Genomic DNA, 21199 nt, shown 5'->3' on the forward strand with positions numbered 1-21199 from the left:
GAAATTGGAGGGGAGGCAGGGAAAAGAAGGGTTCAGGTTTGGGGGGGGGGGGGGGCGCTAGCACGACTAACATTGGTCCTGATCCTTGCTGTATAGCTGGTGGGGATCCCCAAGCATCCCCAGTTGTAGAATTCATCCAAAGATGGCCAGAACTCCCGTCTCACAAGCTCTGTAGTCGATAACAGCATTCTTGAGCCACCAACTATACGTGAATGAGGTGCCGGCCTCAATGGTGTAGGGACATTGCTGCCGCCTTCCAAGCTTGGTAAAAGGGAATTCTGTCCACCTTCTGAGAAAGTGTCATTTATATTTTGAGGTGGGACAGAAAAAATTGTTGTGCCCACCCAAAATTGGCTGCCTGGCTATGCGACTGCTACCTGATTAGTGCGGGAGCCCTTACTGCCTCCTAAATACGAGGCAATAAGGGCTCCCGTAGTAATGGCCACATGCTAATGGAGAAATTAGAACGTAGCCCCCCCCCCCCCCCCCCCAAAAACAAAAAAAACAACACCTGAATGTGGCTATTTTACTGGTGCGTTAAAGGGAATGAAAAACCCATGCACTAAAGACAGCACAGGCAACCTTTTAATGCAGCTTAGTAAAAGGACCCCTAAATAATATAGGTGAGTCCCATGTCCAATTCTTCTTAAAAGTATTATCCATTTTGACTTTATAAGAGCTTAATGAATGGAAACCCATGGACCACTTGTTCTCTCTGTCTCCTATTCCAAAACTATGCAGGATTTCCATCGCTATTCCATGATCAACCAAGTCAAAAGCAATGGAAAGATGAAATTTGCAGCAATAAAACTTGCTTTTCTTCACTTCTCTGTGTTCTTATTTCCACTATGTGTACCCAATGCTTTCTCAGTGCTATATCTACTATGGAATCCCGATTTTGATGAATGCAAAACATCAAAATACTCCAAGTAGTCAGTTACCTGCATGGCAACACTTTCTTCCATTACTTTTGCAAGCAAAGGGGCTAATGCAACTAGTCTATAATTTGACAGTTCACCCAATTTACTATTTTGATCTTATGGAATTGGGGTTAGTATAATACTACCTAAGTATTCTGGAAACATTTCCTCCTTAAAATTCTCCTTTAATCACTTATCAGAGGTGTTCTTCATTAAATAGGTTTTCAGCTATCTGACATACAGTGTGAGAAATTGTCTTAAATTGTTTGCCATTATTGGGGGCAGGCGGAAACAGTGGTTGTTGGAGGGGTAAGGGGGTTGAGAAAAATGCTGACTTTTTTTTTTTTTTTGGGGGGGGGGGGGGGGGAGGAGAGAAGTGGAGGTAGAGGCAAAAAATGACAGTTACTGCAGGAGGGCAAGGTGGGATTGAGGAAGAAATGCCGGTCACCAGGTGGTGTGGAGACTCAAATATAAACCAAGACCCCCATTTTTTTTTACCAAAAATCTCAGTTTATAAACATATACAGTATGCAAGTATTCTATAAAAGAATCTAGTTTCCACTGTAGAAGAGGCTTTTACCATGTGGGCTCAGGGCACCTAAATAGAAACACCCAGATGTAGAATTGCCCCCTTACTGGTATAAAATCTATGTTTCCAAGGTGTGCTTTCTATTCAGGCTGTGTGCAGGGCAAGATTTTCAAAAGAAAACTACAAGGAACTGCTCTTAGAAAATGAGTGCGCAATCGCACGCTGCAGGGGGTTTTATTTAGGAAGGAAGTGCATATGAAAACATTATTTCTGTTTCTTGCTCTAACAATTCTTCTGTATTCAGAGTGCATCAAAGCTGACTACCCTTATTGTTTAATATTTTCTGTGAATTGGGTTAAGCTTAGCCGTATAGAAAAATATAATAAACCATAAACCATGACATCAGGTTGAGCTCATACTCAGGTAAAAACTGATGATAAACAGTACAGCGGCTCCTGGAGTCAGTTGCATAGGAGTAATTTTATAAACCTTTTCCGTAGGTGAAATCTGTTCTACAGTCAAAAAAGGGCATTTACAGAAGTGTAAACAAACAAACCAGGAAAAGAAGCCCTATGGTGAATCCAACGTGCAGGAGGAGGAGGAGTAGGAAATGACCAAATGACTTCCAGCAGAACACCATATGAAAGACCCGGTAGCGTCATACAGAAATCTGTAAGTTGGCTGTGCTTTAGACATACCCTAGCCTACCTTCTGTAGCAGTAACAGCATTACTGGCCCCTGGCCTTTCTCACCACATCACAGTGTTTGTGATCCCTGAGGCAGGCAGCTCCCACCACCTAAACACTGCCCTGGGTCTAGTCCTTCATACGGTGCTCAGGTTTTTCATTTGGTGCTTAGTCAATAAAGGTTTGCTTTTCAGTCTTTATCTGGTCTGCTGGAAGTTATTTGGTCATCCCCTACTCCACCTTCTGCACTTACAGAAGGACACAGCCACATACGAGACAGTAAGTCGTCCATGAACAGAAAATGTGTATCTACATGATCCATGTACAAGTACACCCCAGGGCACAGTTCAGGTGCAGCAGAGATACAGTTTCAATGGACTTGTCTATGTTATAAAATACACAGGTACAGGCATGGAGCACCAATTTCTGAACAGGTGTTAAAATCTATTGGAGATGGTTCCAGAAGCCTATGTTGTGAGGGCAGGAAGGTTTAAATAAGAGCCTTTTACAACCAACGACAGCAGGGGAACCCACCAAGCCCGACATAAATAGGGGCAATTTTCAAAAGGGAAAGTACACAAATATTTTCCCTTCTACTCTATCAGATATGCTGGACAGACTTCAGGTTCATGATATTTCTGATGCTGGGTAAACACTTTTGTCAAATCTGGGAGCTTTTTGGTAGACCCTCACAACTGCAGCGAGAAGCAGGTTGTTTTACTGTCATCACTAGCAATTCTAGATCTATTGTTGATATTAAATTACGTGACCTCTGTGTGGATGGAGGGGTGGATTGTTCTTTACAGATGCTGTTACATTTTATTTCTAGAGTCTCTTTTTGCACAGATCTTTTCTTGTCATATGGATTGTTTGATACATCTTTAATAATAAAAATGATTTAAACATACTTGCCCTTCTGCAGCTGCCTCTCACACATGTATAGGACAGCTACCACTATGTACTTTTACACCTCTTTATGACACATTACTTTGGAACTGTGTTTTATAGGGGGAAGGCCTTTCTAAAATTACCTCCATAGTGTGGAACTATGAAAATGTTAGCACTTATGGTGCTTTCAAAATTATACAAAAAAAACTGAAAAGGGTGGGTGGAAGAGCACAGCGTAAAAAATAATAGGATCTACCTTCTAAACATATTTTAAGCTCTAGCTTATAAATAGAACTTACTGCACCCTAGAAGGGGGTCTTTGTGGATTCTCAGGAGAGCCTTCAATATAAAAACTTTGTTCCTTTACAGAAAGGGGCTAATGCCAAAGTACTACAGAGTCCATGAGATGATGGAAGGGAGGCAGGTTACGTTTACCCACCCCACCATGTAAGTTCCAGAAAAAGTAACACGCATACAAACCCAATAAATAAAGTCTTGGAACAAAAAGCAACTGTCTTTTTTTTCTTGTAGAAAAGATGCTTATAAAAAAACCCATTTCTTCTCCTGAAACAGAATGCCAAGAATCTGGCCCTGGTTGTGGAGTCCTGCTCGATGTTCCAGGAGGGCAGGAAAGGATGAAGAATAGTCTGTTAATGGATACACGTCATTTTCAGTCACAGCTCGTCGTGAGGTATATGAAGAGCATAGTCACATAGGTCTGCGAAGACAACAAACAAAACTGAAGGAAGAGGATACAAAGCCAGACAGATAAAATATGGTGAGTTCCTGCACCATCACCCAAAGCAGACCACCATTTAGAGTGAACCTGGAAATGGTGCTAGAACAAACTGACAAAAGTAAATAGTAGCAAATAACCAAGACCTGAGGGCATTTCATCTCAGAATTCTGAAGCACTTGTACTTCTACTGTAATCTGTTAAAATACATCACTGTAATATGGGAGACAGCTGCAGATTTGCAGTCTTAACAAACCACTGCCTTTTATCCCCTAGGGCCAGCTAGCATGGTAGTAAGAGCAACAGTCCTGTAGGAATTAAATGGCTATTAGATGCAGCTATAATCCAACAGAGCCCTCACCTTTTGACGGTTGCTGTAGGTCATTACTTTCTACAGTATACAAAATGCCAAGTCTGACACCGTACAAGTTTCAGGGCACTCCTCATAACATGTATTTGAAAGATTTGGCTTGTTGAATTGGGAAGGATGCATCAGTGGGGGGAGGGGGGAGAAGAGAAGGGAGTTTGTTTGCATTTCAAATCAAGATACAGTTATGTTTAACTATAATTCATATCATAAAATCTGTTATTTACAATAAATAGAGAGATAAGGGAGGAATAAAACATTTGATGACGGAATTCTTCACTACTGCTATGTGAGCCTGGATACTTTATTCACTGTATAGCAATGGCGTTGGATGAGTTTTCTTTGTCTGTTAATAAAAATGTTGAAACATAAAAAGGGCTTCATGGCAATACTGGCAACTTGATGTCCATGCCAGACTAAGAAGAAAAAAAAAGGGAGTGCAAACCATTGTAGAGAACAGAATGGAGGAGTGGCCTAGTGGTTAGAGCAATCCAGAGGTGGCTGGTTCAAATCCCACTGCTGCTCCTTGTGATCCTGGGCAAGTCACTTAACCCTCCATTGCCTCAGGTACAAACGTAGATTGTGAGCCCTCCTGGGACAGAGAAATATCCAGTGTACCTGAACGTAACTCACCTTGAGCTACTACTGAAGGTGTGAGCAAAATCTAAATAATAATTTTAAAAAAATTATATATTTTTTTTTTTATTTAGATTTTGTTCACACCTTTTTCAGTGAAAGATCCAGTCTGGATTTCACGAAGGGAATCTTCTGCCTTACCCTCAGAACCCAAACTGAATCAGGTGATGAGTAAAGTGGCTGCATTTCAGGCCACTTGGTCCTGCTCCACCCCTTGGGCCCATTGTCCAATACAGTTCAAACACCGCAAACAGCATGAGCAGTGGAGGACGACATGGCCTAACACAAGGCTGCTTTCTTCCTCCTCCAGTGTTACAGATTAGATGCCAAGGGTAAGACAAAATATTAGAAACAGTTTGTGCTACAATGGGCGTGCCTTAAAAGGGCGGGAAGGGGACACAGAACTGGTGAAGTGTCATAGTAGGAGTCATGGGGAAAAAAAACTATAGAGGGTGGAGTGAGTGCAAAGGGGAGGGGGTGACAGAAGCTATGAAGTGGTTATTGAAAAGGTGATGGAGGAGCCAGGACTTGCTGAATTTTTAAAAAACGTTTTCCCCGAGTCCCCCAGGAGTAATATCCTACAATCAGTCAAGTTTCACAGCTGGCATATATTTTTAGCAGTGTAAACAAGAATAACTGGGCAGACTGAATGGGCTAGTGAGTCTATTTGCTGTCCTCCACTATGTTAAAAGAGGACGGAAGGACTCTCTTATAAAGAAAGGCTTGATGGGTTAGGACTCTTCAACTTGAAGAGACTGAAAAAGTATCAACATATATAACATTATGAGTTACCAGGAAGGATTTTGTAGCAGTAGAAGTGAGGTATTTTACTCTGAGCTTACTAATTTGCAGTATTGTTTAAAGTACTAGGTCAAAGTACTTAAGTAAAAGTACAGATAAATGCATATTTTGTTACTTATGAGCCCCTTTTACCAAGCTGCGGCAAAAGAGGGCCTGTGCTGGCATCAGCGCGTGTTTTTGACACGTGCTGAGGCCCACTTTTACCACAGCAGGTAAAAGGTAGGTCTTTCTTTTAAAGAAATGGCCATGCTGCAAGTGAAGCACTTGCCGCACAGCCATTTCAGGGGGGGGGGGGGGGGGGTTGGGAGCCCTTATTGCCACATCAATGGGTAGCAATAACTTGATTACCGCTGGGTACACACCAGCACTACAAAAATAAAATATATTTTTGTAGCGCCGATATGAAGGTGTGCTGGGGGTGGGAAGTACTGCTGGAGTACTTCCGTTTTAGCGAGCGGTAAGCTCAGACTGGGCTTACCACCGCTTTGTAAAAGGAGACCTAAGAAAAAAGTACAATGAAAATTGCATAAAAAATTTACTCAGGTAAAAGTTAAAAACTGCCCAATATTATACTTCTGAGTAAAACAATACTGCAACTACAAGATGTGTTTATGATATACTGCTAATAGTAGTTATCACAGCAGTGAACACAGTAAATTAACATATTCCCATATAAAACATATAATAAAAAGAAAACCATAAAAAATGATAAACAAGTATCTAACCATGTTTTCCTTTTTCTGCTGGGGCACTGCACTTCCCTACCCCTCCATTCCTCCTTGTAGCCCAGCATCAACCCTGCCCTCTCCCTCCCCAATCCGGCAATTCCCCACCTAGAAGTCCACCAGCCCACCAAATAAACTTTTTTTTTTTTTTTTAAATCTTGACTGGAGTACAGGCAGACAGAGCTAAGGGAAGCTGCAACAGAGGCTCCTGCCTCTTAAGCAGCAGGAAACAAGGCAGGGAAAAGGGCCCACCTGTAACTACCCGCCTACTCAAAAGTTTTTTTTTTTTTTGGCCAATGCGAAGCTGCAGTATTGAAGAACTGAAGATTAAGATATGCAGTCTCCACTCTCCAGCAGGGTAAGGACGGAGCTGCAACAGTTGACGCAAACAGGCAATCTCCGGTGGGTTATGGCGCCTTCTCTCTGCTGCATCCCACCCATGCGAAGGAAGTGAGATGCAACAGAGAGAAGGCCCCATAGTCTGCTGGAGGTTTGTCTGTCTTCACTGCTGCAACCTAGTAGTCGTCCACTAGAGGTTCTCTGTGTTAACGGCTGTAGCTGACAGCTACAGAAGGGAAGGCAAGTTTTAAGGAGTGCAAGAGGGGAGGGAGAGTACTGCTATTGCTAGACACATGGAGTGAGGAAATGGCAAGAGAGAGATCTCTTAACTGCTGCAGCTGCTAGAGACTGAAAGCAAATTTTAAGGACCCCATGGGGGGTGGGGGGAGCAGGAGGGAAGATATCAGAGCCCTGTGAAAAGGGGGAGGAAAATTTAGTACTTGAGCCTTTTACTTGTAATGAAGCAGCATGTAACAGGTAAAAATACTTAAAACTGGCTCAGATAATATTTTGTTACAAGTAAAAGTGCTCAAGTTTTTTTTGTACTTTATAACAAATAAAAGTAATGAAATGTTTATTTAAGTATTGTAACACATTACTTTGTTACTATACAACACTGGGTGGCAGGTACAGCAAAATGTTGACTTCTCAATTAGTCTGTCTGCCAGCTGAAGCAGCTCCCTCCTGTACTATCATTCCTGATGCCGCTGAAAACAAGCATCACATGCAGGTTGGTATGAAAAGAAAATATGCCAGTGAGACTTCTTACTGGCCCAAAGCACATTTAGAGTCATGAGCACTGCAGTGTTTCCAGAGGCTCCTTCTGCTCCTGTTTCACATTTCCCAAGGAGAGCAGGGGGATTACAGAGCAACAAAATACAAAGTAAACTCTCAGCAAACAGGGAAACAACAGTTGGTCAGTTTCAGTGACTCTCTATAATGCCGAACAAATGCTGTCTTTAAAACAAACATCCTGTCCAACAGTTTCAACTAGCAAAACAAACACAAATCTCAGTCTTGCACCTCATTAGCCTGCACCTTCTGCTGAAAGTCTTACAGTAGAGCAGGCTTAACACATGGCTCTACCACAAAACTACTGCTCCAAAAACATTGTGGCATGCTCTAAGCAATGAGCATGCTAATTAATGCCACATTAAAATCGTGGCAGTAATCAGCAATTTATTGCGACATGTCATCATTCCTATCTGTGCTTGAGCTACAAGTGGCTCAGGCACTGAAAGGATGACAAAAAAAATAGATAAATAAAGTTTGCCAGTAATCTGCACCAGACCTTGCTATCTAGTGGCCCCCTCTGAAATGAACAGTACCAGGTACCAGAGCACCCCCACCCTCCCTAAAAGGACTGCCTGTCTCCCTCCCAACTTAAAAATACTGACCTTGTGTCCAGTGCCCCCCCCCCCCCCCCGGCCTCTCAACATTCAATCCCTGGTGTCCAGTGGCCCCTCCTCCTTCATCCCAACCCCAACATTATAAATCGTGATGTCCAGTGCCCCACCCTTTGTTCCTCCCAACCTGACCCCATGTCCTTCGTTTAAAGAAAATAGTACCTGGTGTCTAGTGGCATCTTGACTCCCCTCCCCCGTATCTCAAAAACGGTAGGAGCGAGGCCCACTGGCTCCAACCTCCTGTGGAGGGGGGAGGGAGATGGGGGCTGCCCTCTTCAAAATGGCAGCACCCCTTGGGCTGCACCCTAGAATGTACTGGGTGGGGATAGTATTCTGTATGAGGGAGAAATTCCACAAAGTCACTGGCCCCTCTGTGCCGAGTTCAATTAGTGGAACCTCAAATTCTCACATGCATCCCCCATAGTGCTCTGAATGAGCTTTGGTTCTTGCTTCTAAACTGGATCAACATTTTGTGTATTTTGCATTTAGGCAAGCTTTGCTGTAGAAGAGAGAAAGAGAGGGAGGGAAGGAAGACTGCAAGTTCCACTCACCAGTGCGCTTACTGCACAGCCGGTCCTTCACATTGTCCTGTTCATGTGAGAAGAGCTCGATCAACTCATCCTCATGTTCCTCAGCAATCCGTTCACACTGAAGAGAGGCAGAAAACACTGCACTAGCGCCCATGGCACAAAACTTAATTCCTACAATAGGGGCACTGTCACCAGCAGCCTACCACAGGGCAACTCGTGCCTGTGCCAAGATCACAGTTGACAGCACCCCCAGCCTCAAAGAGAGCAATACTGAGCAGATTAACGGCAGAGCTGTTTGGGTCACTCACTGCAAACTTTAGACCAGAAGTCACATCACCATCAACCTTGACACCTGATAGGTCCATCTTGGTGCCATCCCTTGACAAGACACGGACATAGGTTTTCCGATGTGTGGATGAATCCATCTTCTCCCCATAATTCAGCATATTTTCGCAGACACGCTCAAGCAGTTCCGTTAGATGTGCCTCAGAGCGGGAGTAAGGAATCTAGCAGAGAAGCAGGAGGACACAAAGTCAAGTCAAGCATAAAACATATCCTTTCATGAAGAGAATCATTCTTATATTAGAATATCATTATATACATATTCATACCTTGCCCTGACTCAAACCCTAGTGGGGCAAAGAAATCCCATTAACTATGGTCAATACTGAACAGCGCTGCTCCACCTCAAAAAAGCCCCAGTACAGAGCCGAGGCCCCAGCTGTCTGCCTGGAAGCTGCAGAATCTACTATTACCTACCACGGGTCAGAGAGGGTCACGCTACCTCTGTAACCGACTGGCTGCCATCAGGATTTATTCGGAAAGATCCCAGTTGAATGGTCTTCTTGGGATCCACCTGGGAGATCTCCCACTCCAACTCATCCACTAGTGCCCTGCAAGCTAAACAAATCAAAGAAAAAGCAGTAAGCCGAGTTCAAGAAAGCACATAGGGTGCCAAAGACATAATTGGAGTTGGAAGAGGAAACCGAGGGGAGATCAGTTCTGCTTCATCTAATAGCAATTCAGGTCCTCATCAGAGTAATACAAATCATTAAAACTGCAGGTGAAGAAGTCTGGTCTAAAAGTCACAGAATTAGACAGTGATCACATCCCCGTTTGCGTGTTTTGAGTCCTAGCTAAAGCAGAAGCTGCACATATTGAAGAATCAATCTTGCTCTGAGATTGTGATGCTAGTTTGGGAGTTCATAACTATGGCAAAAAAGTGCATCCTAAGGACTGTGGTACATTAGATAATGTACAGTGGGGGAAATAAGTATTTGATCCCTTGCTGATTTTGTAAGTTTGCCCACTGACAAAGACATGAGCAGCCCATAATTGAAGGGTAGGTTATTGGTAACAGTGAGAGATAGCACATCACAAATTAAATCCGGAAAATCACATTGTGGAAAGTATATGAATTTATTTGCATTCTGCAGAGGGAAATAAGTATTTAATCCCTCTGGCAAACAAGACCTAATACTTGGTGGCAAAACCCTTGTTGGCAAGCACAGCGGTCAGACGTCTTCTGTAGTTGATGATGAGGTTTGCACACATGTCAGGAGGAATTTTGGTCCACTCCTCTTTGCAGATCATCTCTAAATCATTAAGAGTTCTGGGCTGTCGCTTGGCAACTCGCAGCTTCAGCTCCCTCCATAAGTTTTCAATGGGATTAAGGTCTGGTGACTGGCTAGGCCACTCCATGACCCTAATGTGCTTCTTCCTGAGCCACTCCTTTGTTGCCTTGGCTGTATGTTTTGGGTCATTGTCGTGCTGGAAGACCCAGCCACGACCCATTTTTAAGGCCCTGGCGGAGGGAAGGAGGTTGTCACTCAGAATTGTACGGTACATGGCCCCATCCATTCTCCCATTGATGCGGTGAAGTAGTCCTGTGCCCTTAGCAGAGAAACACCCCCAAAACATAACATTTCCACCTCCATGCTTGACAGTGGGGACGGTGTTCTTTGGGTCATAGGCAGCATTTCTCTTCCTCCAAACACGGCGAGTTGAGTTCATGCCAAAGAGCTCAATTTTTGTCTCATCTGACCACAGCACCTTCTCCCAATCACTCTCGGCATCATCCAGGTGTTCACTGGCAAACTTCAGACGGGCCGTCACATGTGCCTTCCGGAGCAGGGGGACCTTGCGGGCACTGCAGGATTGCAATCCGTTATGTCGTAATGTGTTACCAATGGTTTTCGTGGTGACAGTAGTCCCAGCTGCCTTGAGATCATTGACAAGTTCCCCCCTTGTAGTTGTAGGCTGATTTCTAACCTTCCTCATGATCAAGGATACCCCACGAGGTGAGATTTTGCGTGGAGCCCCAGATCTTTGTCGATTGACAGTCATTTTGTACTTCTTCCATTTTCTTACTATGGCACCAACAGTTGTCTCCTTCTCGCCCAGCGTCTTACTGATGGTTTTGTAGCCCATTCCAGCCTTGTGCAGGTGTATGATCTTGTCCCTGACATCCTTAGACAGCTCCTTGCTCTTGGCCATTTTGTAGAGGTTAGAGTCTGACTGATTCACTGAGTCTGTGGACAGGTGTCTTTCATACAGGTGACCATTGCCGACAGCTGTCTGTCATGCAGGTAACGAGTTGATTTGGAGCATCTACCTGGTCTGTAGGGGCCAGATCTCTTACTGGTTGGTGGGGGATCAAATACTTATTTCCCTCTGCAGAATGCAAATAAATTCATATACTTTCCACAATGTGATTTTCCGGATTTAATTTGTGATGTGCTATCTCTCACTGTTACCAATAACCTACCCTTCAATTATGGGCTGCTCATGTCTTTGTCAGTGGGCAAACTTACAAAATCAGCAAGGGATCAAATACTTATTTCCCCCACTGTAGATAAAACCCAGCAGGTTTTAATGTCCAATGCCTAGACTACACACAGCCACTGAACAGTAGCCTCAATTCGTGCAAGTGACTTCTGCAGTGGGGGCAGGGGCACATTGCAAACTATTCCCTTCTCTTCTGAAGTAGATTCTCCTTGCTCCTTAATTTTTATCACTGCTTCAGAACGCAAAATGTATGCTATCCAAATGGCACTGGGGTTCCCCCAATTGTAGAATGACAGTTGATAAATCTGTTTTATCAACTGACTTCACCAACTTGGGCACAGAAATTGTGGACTTCACTTCCAAAGTTAAACACTAATCTAATTATCTACAGCTCTGCAAATCCCTGAAATCGCATTTCTTTAACAAATTCCTGTCAACAGAAAAATAACCTCTTTATAATATCAAATTATATGGTGTATCCATAATGTAATCTCAGTTTACATTAATTAATTTCTTTAATCACTCAATATTGTAATTATAACTATATCCTTGCACTAACTTAAATTGTATGATGCTTATAATTATTTTCTATCGCATTGTTATTATCTTTTCCCTTAATGTTATAATTGTTCTTTGTTGTTTATTGAAGTCAACATGTTATTTTACAACCTTATTATATCCTTCTGATTATTCAATTTATAATTATTTTAATCCACTGGTATCACATACTGATTTCGTATTGTAAGCCACACTGAACTCAAAATTCCTTGGGAAAATGTGGGATATAAACGTCACCAATAAATAAATAAAAGCTTCCCAGAAAAATGAAAGGACATTAATTCAAAATACTGGTACTGCTTTTAGAAAAAGAATGAATACTTTAAACAAAATATAGTGGTGATACTAGCAAGGCTCAGAAAAAGCAAAGATACTCACCCTTAGCATGTATTATCCAAGGACAGCAGACCTTATATTCTCACAAGTGGGTAACGCTGCACTGCGTTTCCTGGTCTGGAGATTATAATAAGCTTTACAGAGCTTTGTGGAGCACAAGACACGCTCCACTGCACATGCGTGTCTACCTGCCTAACGCAAGGGCACAGTTACCATGTTACTACAGCATAAAAAATAAAATGAAAAATAGGAGACAAATGCTAGGGGAGGTGGGAGAATATAAGGCCTGCTGTCCTCGGAGAATACCTGCTACAGGTTAAGTATCTTCGCTTTCTCCGAGGACAAGCAGGCCTATTTATTCTCACAAGTGGGGTATCCCTACCATCCAGGCTCACCAAAAACAACAGTCTTGCAAGGTCATTTTAAACAAGTGGCAGCAGCTAGGATCTGCGGCAGCGGGCAGGAGTGGGGATCTTTCCTGCCCCAAAGAAGCCACTAGACCACCAGGGTAACTTGAGCTATGTGCTGGGAGGGTACCCAGAGCCAATGGGGGGGGGGGGGGGAGATGGATAGATGCAGTCATTTGTTCGTTCGTCTGTCCGTCCATGGTGGGAGTGTGGGTGCAGGGATTGGTAAGGAGCAAGGAAGTTAGATTGAGAACAGGAGACAGTTTGTGCCTTAAAAGATGGAGGCCAAAAGATTTTTTTATTTACTTATTCGACAGCCTATTAATTTATCTGAAAGCTTACCACATATAGATATCAATATCATGAAATAAAAACTGAATATCACTAAAACAGCTTCAGAAATTATTGTAGCTGGTAGAAACAGCACTAATAAAGGCTGTATTTTGTGCTCATTTTTCTACACTGTTCTAGACAATACATAATACATGGCCAAATTTCAGTAAGGATATCCTATTTACAGTACTGATGGGTTCATCTTAAATGCTGTAATCTGCCTTGGGAAGCCTGGTGTTGTAAAGATTGGAAGTAAAAATAAACTGTCCTTTCTTTGAGGCACATGGAATCACATCTTCACCTCATCTCTTTTGTACAAATAGATTATTCTGTTTTGAGCATGTTTCAGAGACAAGTGGTTTTCAAAAGTCAAAATAATAAAAATAAATAATTTTCTTTCATGCAGATTTCTGTCGGGGGGGGGGGGGGAGGGTGACTGCGGTGCAGTACAGTACAGCGAGGGCTGGGCCGGGATGGAAGAGATTACTTGCGGCGGGGATGGGTTAGATTCCTGTCCCCGTGCAACTAATTGTGAGGAAACTAAGGCCTATAAAAAACCCCCAGGTGTGCTGTGGATTCGATACATAGTGTTGAACGTCTTGGGCAGGAAAGAGACCACAGTTCCTATCAAGGACTTCTTTGAGCACCTCATGGACAGGGACAGTCACAGCCTCCCTAGGAGGGGACTCATAGTCCAGGACCTCAAGCATCTTAGCCCTGGGTTCATCCTCCACTTCCAAATGAAATGGAATAGCCTCAGTCATTTCCTTCACAAAAGAGGGGAATCAAAAGCTCTCCAGAGGAGACTTTCTTCTTTCAAGTGGATGAGAGGGTTCAGAGGGAATTCCATAGGACTCATCAGAAGAAAAGTACCTTGGATTCTCCTCGGACTCCCATGAGCGTTCCTCATCAGTATCAGATAGAAACTCCTCGTGGGAAGGCTGAGACCGAGCCTGCCTAGACTTTAAGGGTGTCGAGGAACCGGCTCTCTCCTCGACTCCGGTGAAGCTTTCTCCATGACATTCAGGGGGTACCAATCAACACGGGGCTGCATGCAGCACCAGCGGAGGCCGCACCACAGGCCGAGGGCCAAGTGGGTTCACAATGGATGGTTGGGCAGGCACAAGCACCCCCAATACAATGTACATTGTTGCAAAAGGCCAATCAGCAGCTCAGGGAGCAAAGTCCGGAGATGCTCATCAAGAACAGACACCAGGAAAGACTGGGATGCAAGCTCCAAGACAGGCTGCGGAACTAATGGGGGCTGAGACAGGAGTTGGGTCCTGGCTGCTTGAGACAGACTATCTGTACCTCTTGAACAGAGGGGGAGTGATCCTCCTGGAGCCGACTCTCATCGGGTGCCGAATCCCTTGATGCCCTGGTACTCCTGGCTCCATGCATCAAGGATGACCAAAGTCAATGCTTCTTGGTCTTTGCCTGAAGCTCAGCGTCGAGACTCCTCAGTACCAACGTCAAATCCTCACATTGCCTCAGGGTCGGCCCCTGGAGACCTCTGGGGCAGCCCTCGTTATCATTCTGGCTTTTATTCTGCTACCGCATAATTAAACTCTGGAATCCGTTGCCGGACGTGGTGAAGGCGGTTAGCTTAGCAGAGTTTAAAAAGGGGTTAGACAGTTTCCTAAAGGACAAGTCCATAAACCACTACTAAATGGACTTGGGAAAAATCCACAATTCCAGGAATAACATGTATAGAATGTTGGTACATTTGGGAAGCTTGCCAGGTGCCCTTGGCCTGGATTAGCCGCTGTCGTGGACAGGATGCTGGGCTCGATGGACCCTTGGTCTTTTCCCAGTGTGGCTTTACTTATGTACCTCTGCCACTCTAGCCAAGCTCACAGCAGAAAGGGGGAAGTGGATGGGAGGAAGAGCCACATGCTTGGACAAGGCATTTCTTAATAGACAAAGAGAATGTATTTGGAAATGCCAGCCTCCTCGAGGATACACCCCATGAAAAGTTTGAAGACAGGCTGGTGAGTTGGATCTCATGGACGCCCATTAATCAGCAGTGTCGAGGCCTCACATGGGAAGATATTTGATGGCTCTGTCTCAAAACATTTGGATCCAAAGTGGCCCCCACTTAAAAATTAGGGAGCTGGTATAAATGACAGATTCCGTGGATCCTCTCAGATTCTTGTAGTACTACCTTAAGAATGGAGTGCATTTGTGTTTTGACGACTGCTGCCGGTTTTGGTATGCAGCGATCTCCTGTGGCGACGTACTCTCTCGCTCCTCCGGGTCCTGGACGCATTCTCCTGCTGTGTATGTGTGGGGGTGGGGGGGAACTAAGAATAAAAGGACAGAGCAGGTTAGCGCATGAACTCCCTGCCCAAGGACAACGGCATCAGCAGACAAAAGTGAACAAGGCATCTTGATTTGAAGCAGCTGGGAGGGCGAATTCTCACGGTTGGAAGGAAGAGGGAGAGTAGGAGAGGGAAGCGATAGAAAGAGGGAGGGAAGAAGTTGGACAATGTTAGTAAGGAGGAAACAGACATCCCAGATAATGTGGGGATGGGGCAGAGGAAGAAGATGAGATGTATGCAATGAGGGCAAGGGCATAGACACTTTCAGTAGCTAAAGGGAGGCAGGACAAGAAAGAGAGATATGCTGAACTTCAAGGGGCAGAGAAGGAAGACATGTCTAGAGGGAGGAGAATGGAATGCTTGATATCATATGGGGAAAAAGTAAGGAGGGCGATGCTGGCGATTTTGGGATATATCCAACCAGATCCATTCATGAATTAAAAAAAAAAAAAACGCATGCTGGATTTACCTGTAAATTTCACTAGAAGGGCTATATCCAGTCAGACTCTATATATATATATTACACAGTAACATAGTAGATGACGGCAGATAATGATCTGTATGGTCCACCTAGTCTGCCCAATAAAACAACTCAGAGCATAGCATATGTTCATCAGAAGAGCTGGATTCAGCACCAAATCCCACCAAAGGGCAGGATCTACATGTATCCAAAACTAATTCCCCCCCCCCCAGAAGGACTGTATCTATTTGGATACAGCACAAATTCGTAACAAAAGGGCTTGATTCACCATGATCTAGTACAAATTCCCAACAAAATAGCTGAATCTGCCAGGAACCAGCACCAATTTTTCCCAAAGAAGAGCTGGATCTAGCACTAATTTTCTCTAGATGTGCTGGATCCGGTGTGTAATTTTCTCCAGAAGTGTTGTATCCATCTGGATCCATCAGTATTTCTCTCCAAAAGGGCTGGATCCAGCTGCAATTATATCCAGAGGGCTGGATTAACTCTGATCCTGCACCAATTACCCCTTAAAGGGCAGAATGTAACCGTATCCAGCACTAATTCCTCAGTGAAAGGCAGGATCCAACTGGATTCATCAGTAATTCTCTCCATTAATTATGTATCCAGCTGTAATTCTAACTAGACAGACTGCATCCAGCAGTAATTCTCCCTTTAGAAGGGCTGGCTCCATCCTTATCTATCAGTGCTAGTGCTGTCCAATTCACAATTCTAATCGATTCATAGATTCATTTTTGGCAACTTGATTTGAAATTATTTTAAAAAATGGATAGTTTGATCCCCCCCCCCCCCTAAAGGCACTGCTTGCACTAGCCGCACAGCCTTCCCAGTGATGCAACTTCCTGTTTCCACAGAGGCAGGAATACGCCAAAGGGAAGGCTGTGGGGCCTGCGGGAGCAGTGTCGGTTGCTCCTTTTCGCTGCCGGAGAAGAAGCGTGCAGAGACTACATTTCCATGGAAAACAAATTCACAAAAGTGTCAGATTCAGTCTGTTCACGCCACTTGTAATATCAAAGTTGCAGAGGCAGGTGCAACCAAGGTATACAAAGATTTCTCACTGGGGTAAGAGAAGTTGTACAGGGCAGCACTAAAAGCTCAACATTGGTTTTTTTTTTTTGCTTCAATTCCTAAAAAAAAACAAAAAACTGTGCACACCCAGATTCCTTTTTGTGGCGTGTGTTAGAGTAAAACAACAAGAATTTTCTACCTGCTTTTTTGCACATTATTTGAGATCTTCAAAGGATGGAATTTGTCTGTCTGCAATATTATAGACAGCTTTATGAATGTCATATTTAAGTGTGTTGAATGCTCATGCTGACATCTATTTTCTGGTACGTGATTCTGATATATTGTATTCTATATTTATAATATAAATTGTTACAGGTTTTGGTTTCATGATGTTGTAGCTCGCTTTGAGCAATCAGGATTCAATGAGAAACAAAAATAAAATAATAAAATTGTGCAATTGTTCAAGGGTAAAATCTTGGTCCTGGGGGAGGAAAGACAAGAGGGGAGGGAAGACAAGAGAGGAGAGAAGCTGAACATTAGGAGGGATAGGAACAAAGATGTGATGCTGGACACGGAGAGGGGGATAAGGACACAGAGGGATCTTGCTGGACAAGGCAAGAATAAAGATACAGAGAGGGGGATTCTCAACACGGCAGGAAGACACGAGTAGAGACACAAAGGGAAGTTGAATGATGGACATGGACAGAGAAGAAATGCCAAATGGACCAGGAGACCCTGGTAAAAGAGTTAAGAGAAGACAGAGGAATGTGGAAACTAGAAACATGATTACAAAAAATTAAAAGACCAGACAACAAAGGTAGAAAAATTAATTTTATTTTTAATTCATTGATAGTAGCCTTAAAGAACTGAATCAATTTTAAAAAATAGATTAATGAGTGAATTGAATTGAAAGCATTTTGGCCGAATCAGGAATCGGCCAGCACCAATCAGTACTTATCTCCATAAGGGCTGGAACCTGGATCCAGCAGTAATTCTCTCCATATATGCTGGATCCAGTAATGATTCTCACCTGAAGGGCTGTATCCACAAGGATCCAGCAGTAATTCTCTTCAGAAGGGCTGGGGGTCATTCAGATCCAGCACTATTTACCCCAAGAAGAGCAGAATGTAGCTGGATCCAGCACTGCATCTCACCTGAAGGCTGTAACTACCTAGATCCAGTATCATAGGCGCCAACTTTTCAAAATGATTGGGGGTGCTAGGCCTAAGGGAAATAACTCCTCCCTGGACACATACAAGGAATTTTCTCAACACTGGGGGTGCTTAAGCACCCACAGAGTCAGCTCCTATGTCCAGTATTAATTCTCAGTGAAGGGCTGGATCATACTAGATCCAGTACTGCTTCTCACCCGAAGGGCTGGAACCACCTGGATCCAGCATAGTGGAGTGGAGGAGTGGCCTAGTGGTTAGAGCACCGGTCTTGAAATCCAGAGGTGGCCGGTTCAAATCCCACTGCTGCTCCTTGTGATCTTGGGGGGCAAGTCACTTAACCCTCCATTGTATCAGGTACAAACTTAGATTGTGAGCTCCTCCCGGGACAGAGAAATACCCAGCATACCTGAATGTAACTCACCTTGAGCTACTACTGAAAAAGGTGTGAGCAAAATCTAAATAATAAAATAAATCTAAATAAAATTCTCTCCATTAATGTGGGATCCACCTAAAGGGCTGCAAATACCTGGACCTAGCATTAGTTCTCTCCATTAATGCTGGATCCATGTGGATCCAGCACTGATTCTTACCTGAAGAGCTGGAACTAACTTGGGCTTGCCGCAACAGGATGAGACCTTTAAGGAGTACAATAAGGGAATGGGATAGCAGGAGAGTCCAGGAAAATAATCAAAGGGGAACATATGTTGACAGTCTGCATCTCAACAACTGTGGAAGAAAAGTTAACTTTTAAAGATTTTTAACAGGATCCAGGAGAATTCCAAGGATCCTGCAGTATCCGTTGTTTACCTTTTGCCTTTTTCCTTCTCCTGCTTCCATGTGCTCAAAAATCTCTCTCCTTCCTTCTCATCTCCTATGGATTCAAGCATCTTCTTTTTGCTTCCTACCATTCCATGATTTCCATAATCTCTTCTTCCTTGCTTTCCAACAGCTTTTCCTAAATCTATTAGAGACAAATCTTACGTGTGCGCACCAGAGTGTTCCAAGTTCCAACTTCTGTTCCTTCCTTGCCTGCAGGGCTGTGGCTCAAATCCAGAGAGAGACAGAGAGCTGACCGGAATTTTCTTTTATGCATCATTAAAGTTTTGCAGGGATGGGTTAAATTCATGAGGGGACAGGTTCGGGTGGGTTAAATTCTTGCAGGAATGGGTGGGGATAGGTAAGATTTCTGTCCCCGTGCAACTCTCTAGTCAGGAGAGCTCGCAGAACATTGAGATAAGTGAAGCACATATTCATATTTAAAGAGAGCACATTGGAATACAATTTATATGAAGGTGGCGGGGTTAGGTCAATGATTATACCAGTAACAGAAAGAACATCACCTAGATGGTGCTTACAATATTCGTTAAGGTCCTGGTGACAGTATGAGACTTTCCCCTTACACCCCCTAGTGAAGTGCAAGTGAATCAGTGTTGCAATTTTGTACTTCAACTTGATCACTTGTGTATAGTTGATGATAGCCGCATTGCTTTGATGTGGACAGATTTACTTATGCAACAAGTCACCGCTTCTTCTGGTGGGAAACGAACAAAGCACGGTCGGCGCCTGTATAACGCACTGATCCCCGCCGCGACTCACGACCCTGGCCCTCTGTGCCGAAAAGTTGCCTTCATACATCAGCACAGGGGCTCGCGGGGAGAACAGAAGGCTTTTAAGGTGGAGAAGGGGGGAACAGAATAATATGAGGATACCGGGGTATCGTCGTCCACAGCGCTGCCGACACCTAAATGATTAAAAAAAAAAGTCCACATATGTCGGAAAGCAAAAAAAAAAAAAAAAAAGTCAGATTTTAAAGTTTTTTTTATCAGAGGATGATCTTGTGCTGTCCGTTCTTTACCCTTTGCCAACCTGTCATAAGTGCAGGCACCACAGAAAAGGATTCATAGAAGCAATTATGTTCTTTACCTCCACAGTGCAGATCCTGACTCCTCCTGGCACAGACAGTGTAGAGCAGGGACACCACGAATACAGATAAACAGACAAACTGGAAGCCCCAAACATTCATCGTTAGTACTGCCACAAACTGCTGCCTAAACCTGCAAAAGAAATTCATCCCATAACCATGACACACGCCAACACTAGGGGAAAAAAAAGTCCTGTCCTCTCAGTACTACCTTAAAAACAGAAAAGGACAGAAACCTCGCCTGCCCCTCCCCCCCCCCCCCCCCCGCAGCATTCACTCACTTTCCTGGCAATAACTACCCACAGGTTAATGACACGAAATCCTCCGCAGAGACCTTACGCCACCCTACCTGCAGCGCCAGATGTAAACCTCCCTGCCAAATCCCGGCGTTCATTCCAGGCCAGCCCTCCGCTTCCGAGGACCTCATCTGACGGGCCCTGTACGCAGAGCTGCTCACATACGTGCCTGCTTCCACTCCAGCGTCTTTATCTACTTCTCGCAACCGTTCTCTGTGTGCATACATTCTTCCTACTGAAAAACAGTCGGCCATCTTAGGTTCGCAGCTATCCCGTTCCAATCCTTTCGCAAAAGATACCTAGGACAGACGAGGCATACGTTGGACAGCTGAAGCTGCCCATCCTCCCCTCCAGAGCCACAGACAGCAGGGGTGCAGCAGGACCCCGTCAGCGACGCGTGGCTTTCCCTTCCACGTGGGCTGTCGGGGGAGGGGAGAGGAGTAGCTCTATGGTTACTGCATAAATAAAGAGGTTTTACAGCTAGAAAATTGTGTGACTGCCTACATGGGTAAAAAATGCATGCACAGAAAGTAGGCGCCTAGAGATGCCAAGTCTCACACACAATAGGACTCTAGGAGCGTGGCACACTCATTCGATAGTTTTCTCACTCACCAGAGCTTTAGTACCAGTGCACTGATCTTGATTACTGATTTTATTAAAGGCAAGCCATAGAGAAGTAAATTAAGTGGTCCAATCAATAAGAAGAAATCTTGTCTGCCCCCTTCTCCTCTACTGCTAATTCCAGACCCCGTTCCTTCCATCTCGCTGCACCACACGCCTGGAATAGACTTCCCGAGCCTGTACGTCTAGCCCCATCTTTGGCCGTTTTTAAGTCCAAGCTAAAAGCCCACCTCTTTGACGCTGCTTTTGAGTCCTAACCACTGCTCACTTGCCTGTACCTTTATCCCCTCCTCCTTAATTCCCCTTACCCCTTAGTTGTTCTGTTACCTGTCTTATTTAGACTGTAAGCTCTTTGAGCAGGGACTGTCTTTATGTGAATGGTGTACAGCGCTGCG

At 44.1% G+C, this 21199-nt stretch overlaps 1 protein-coding gene across 2 annotated transcripts; it reads right to left on the reverse strand.

Annotated features, from left to right (window-relative positions):
• Positions 1-1910: 1910 nt before the first annotated feature.
• Positions 1911-20291, reverse strand: CNPY2 (canopy FGF signaling regulator 2). 2 transcript variants are annotated; one of them, XM_030196781.1, is made up of 6 exons: positions 20237-20291; positions 19890-20020; positions 9348-9463; positions 8872-9069; positions 8585-8681; positions 1911-3741 (listed from the first exon to the last, which is right to left on the reverse strand). In XM_030196781.1, the coding sequence occupies exons 2-6, from the start codon at positions 19987-19989 to the stop codon at positions 3698-3700; spliced, it is 555 nt and encodes a 184-aa protein (XP_030052641.1). In that variant the 5' UTR covers positions 19990-20020; positions 20237-20291; the 3' UTR covers positions 1911-3697. The 2 variants fall into 2 exon arrangements, with proteins under 2 accessions (XP_030052641.1, XP_030052642.1); XM_030196782.1 differs by having other exon boundaries at positions 20169-20259.
• Positions 20292-21199: the final 908 nt, after the last annotated feature.

Source organism: Microcaecilia unicolor, chromosome 3 (genome assembly GCF_901765095.1).
Source record: "Microcaecilia unicolor chromosome 3, aMicUni1.1, whole genome shotgun sequence".
NCBI classification, from domain to species: Eukaryota; Metazoa; Chordata; class Amphibia; order Gymnophiona; family Siphonopidae; genus Microcaecilia; species Microcaecilia unicolor.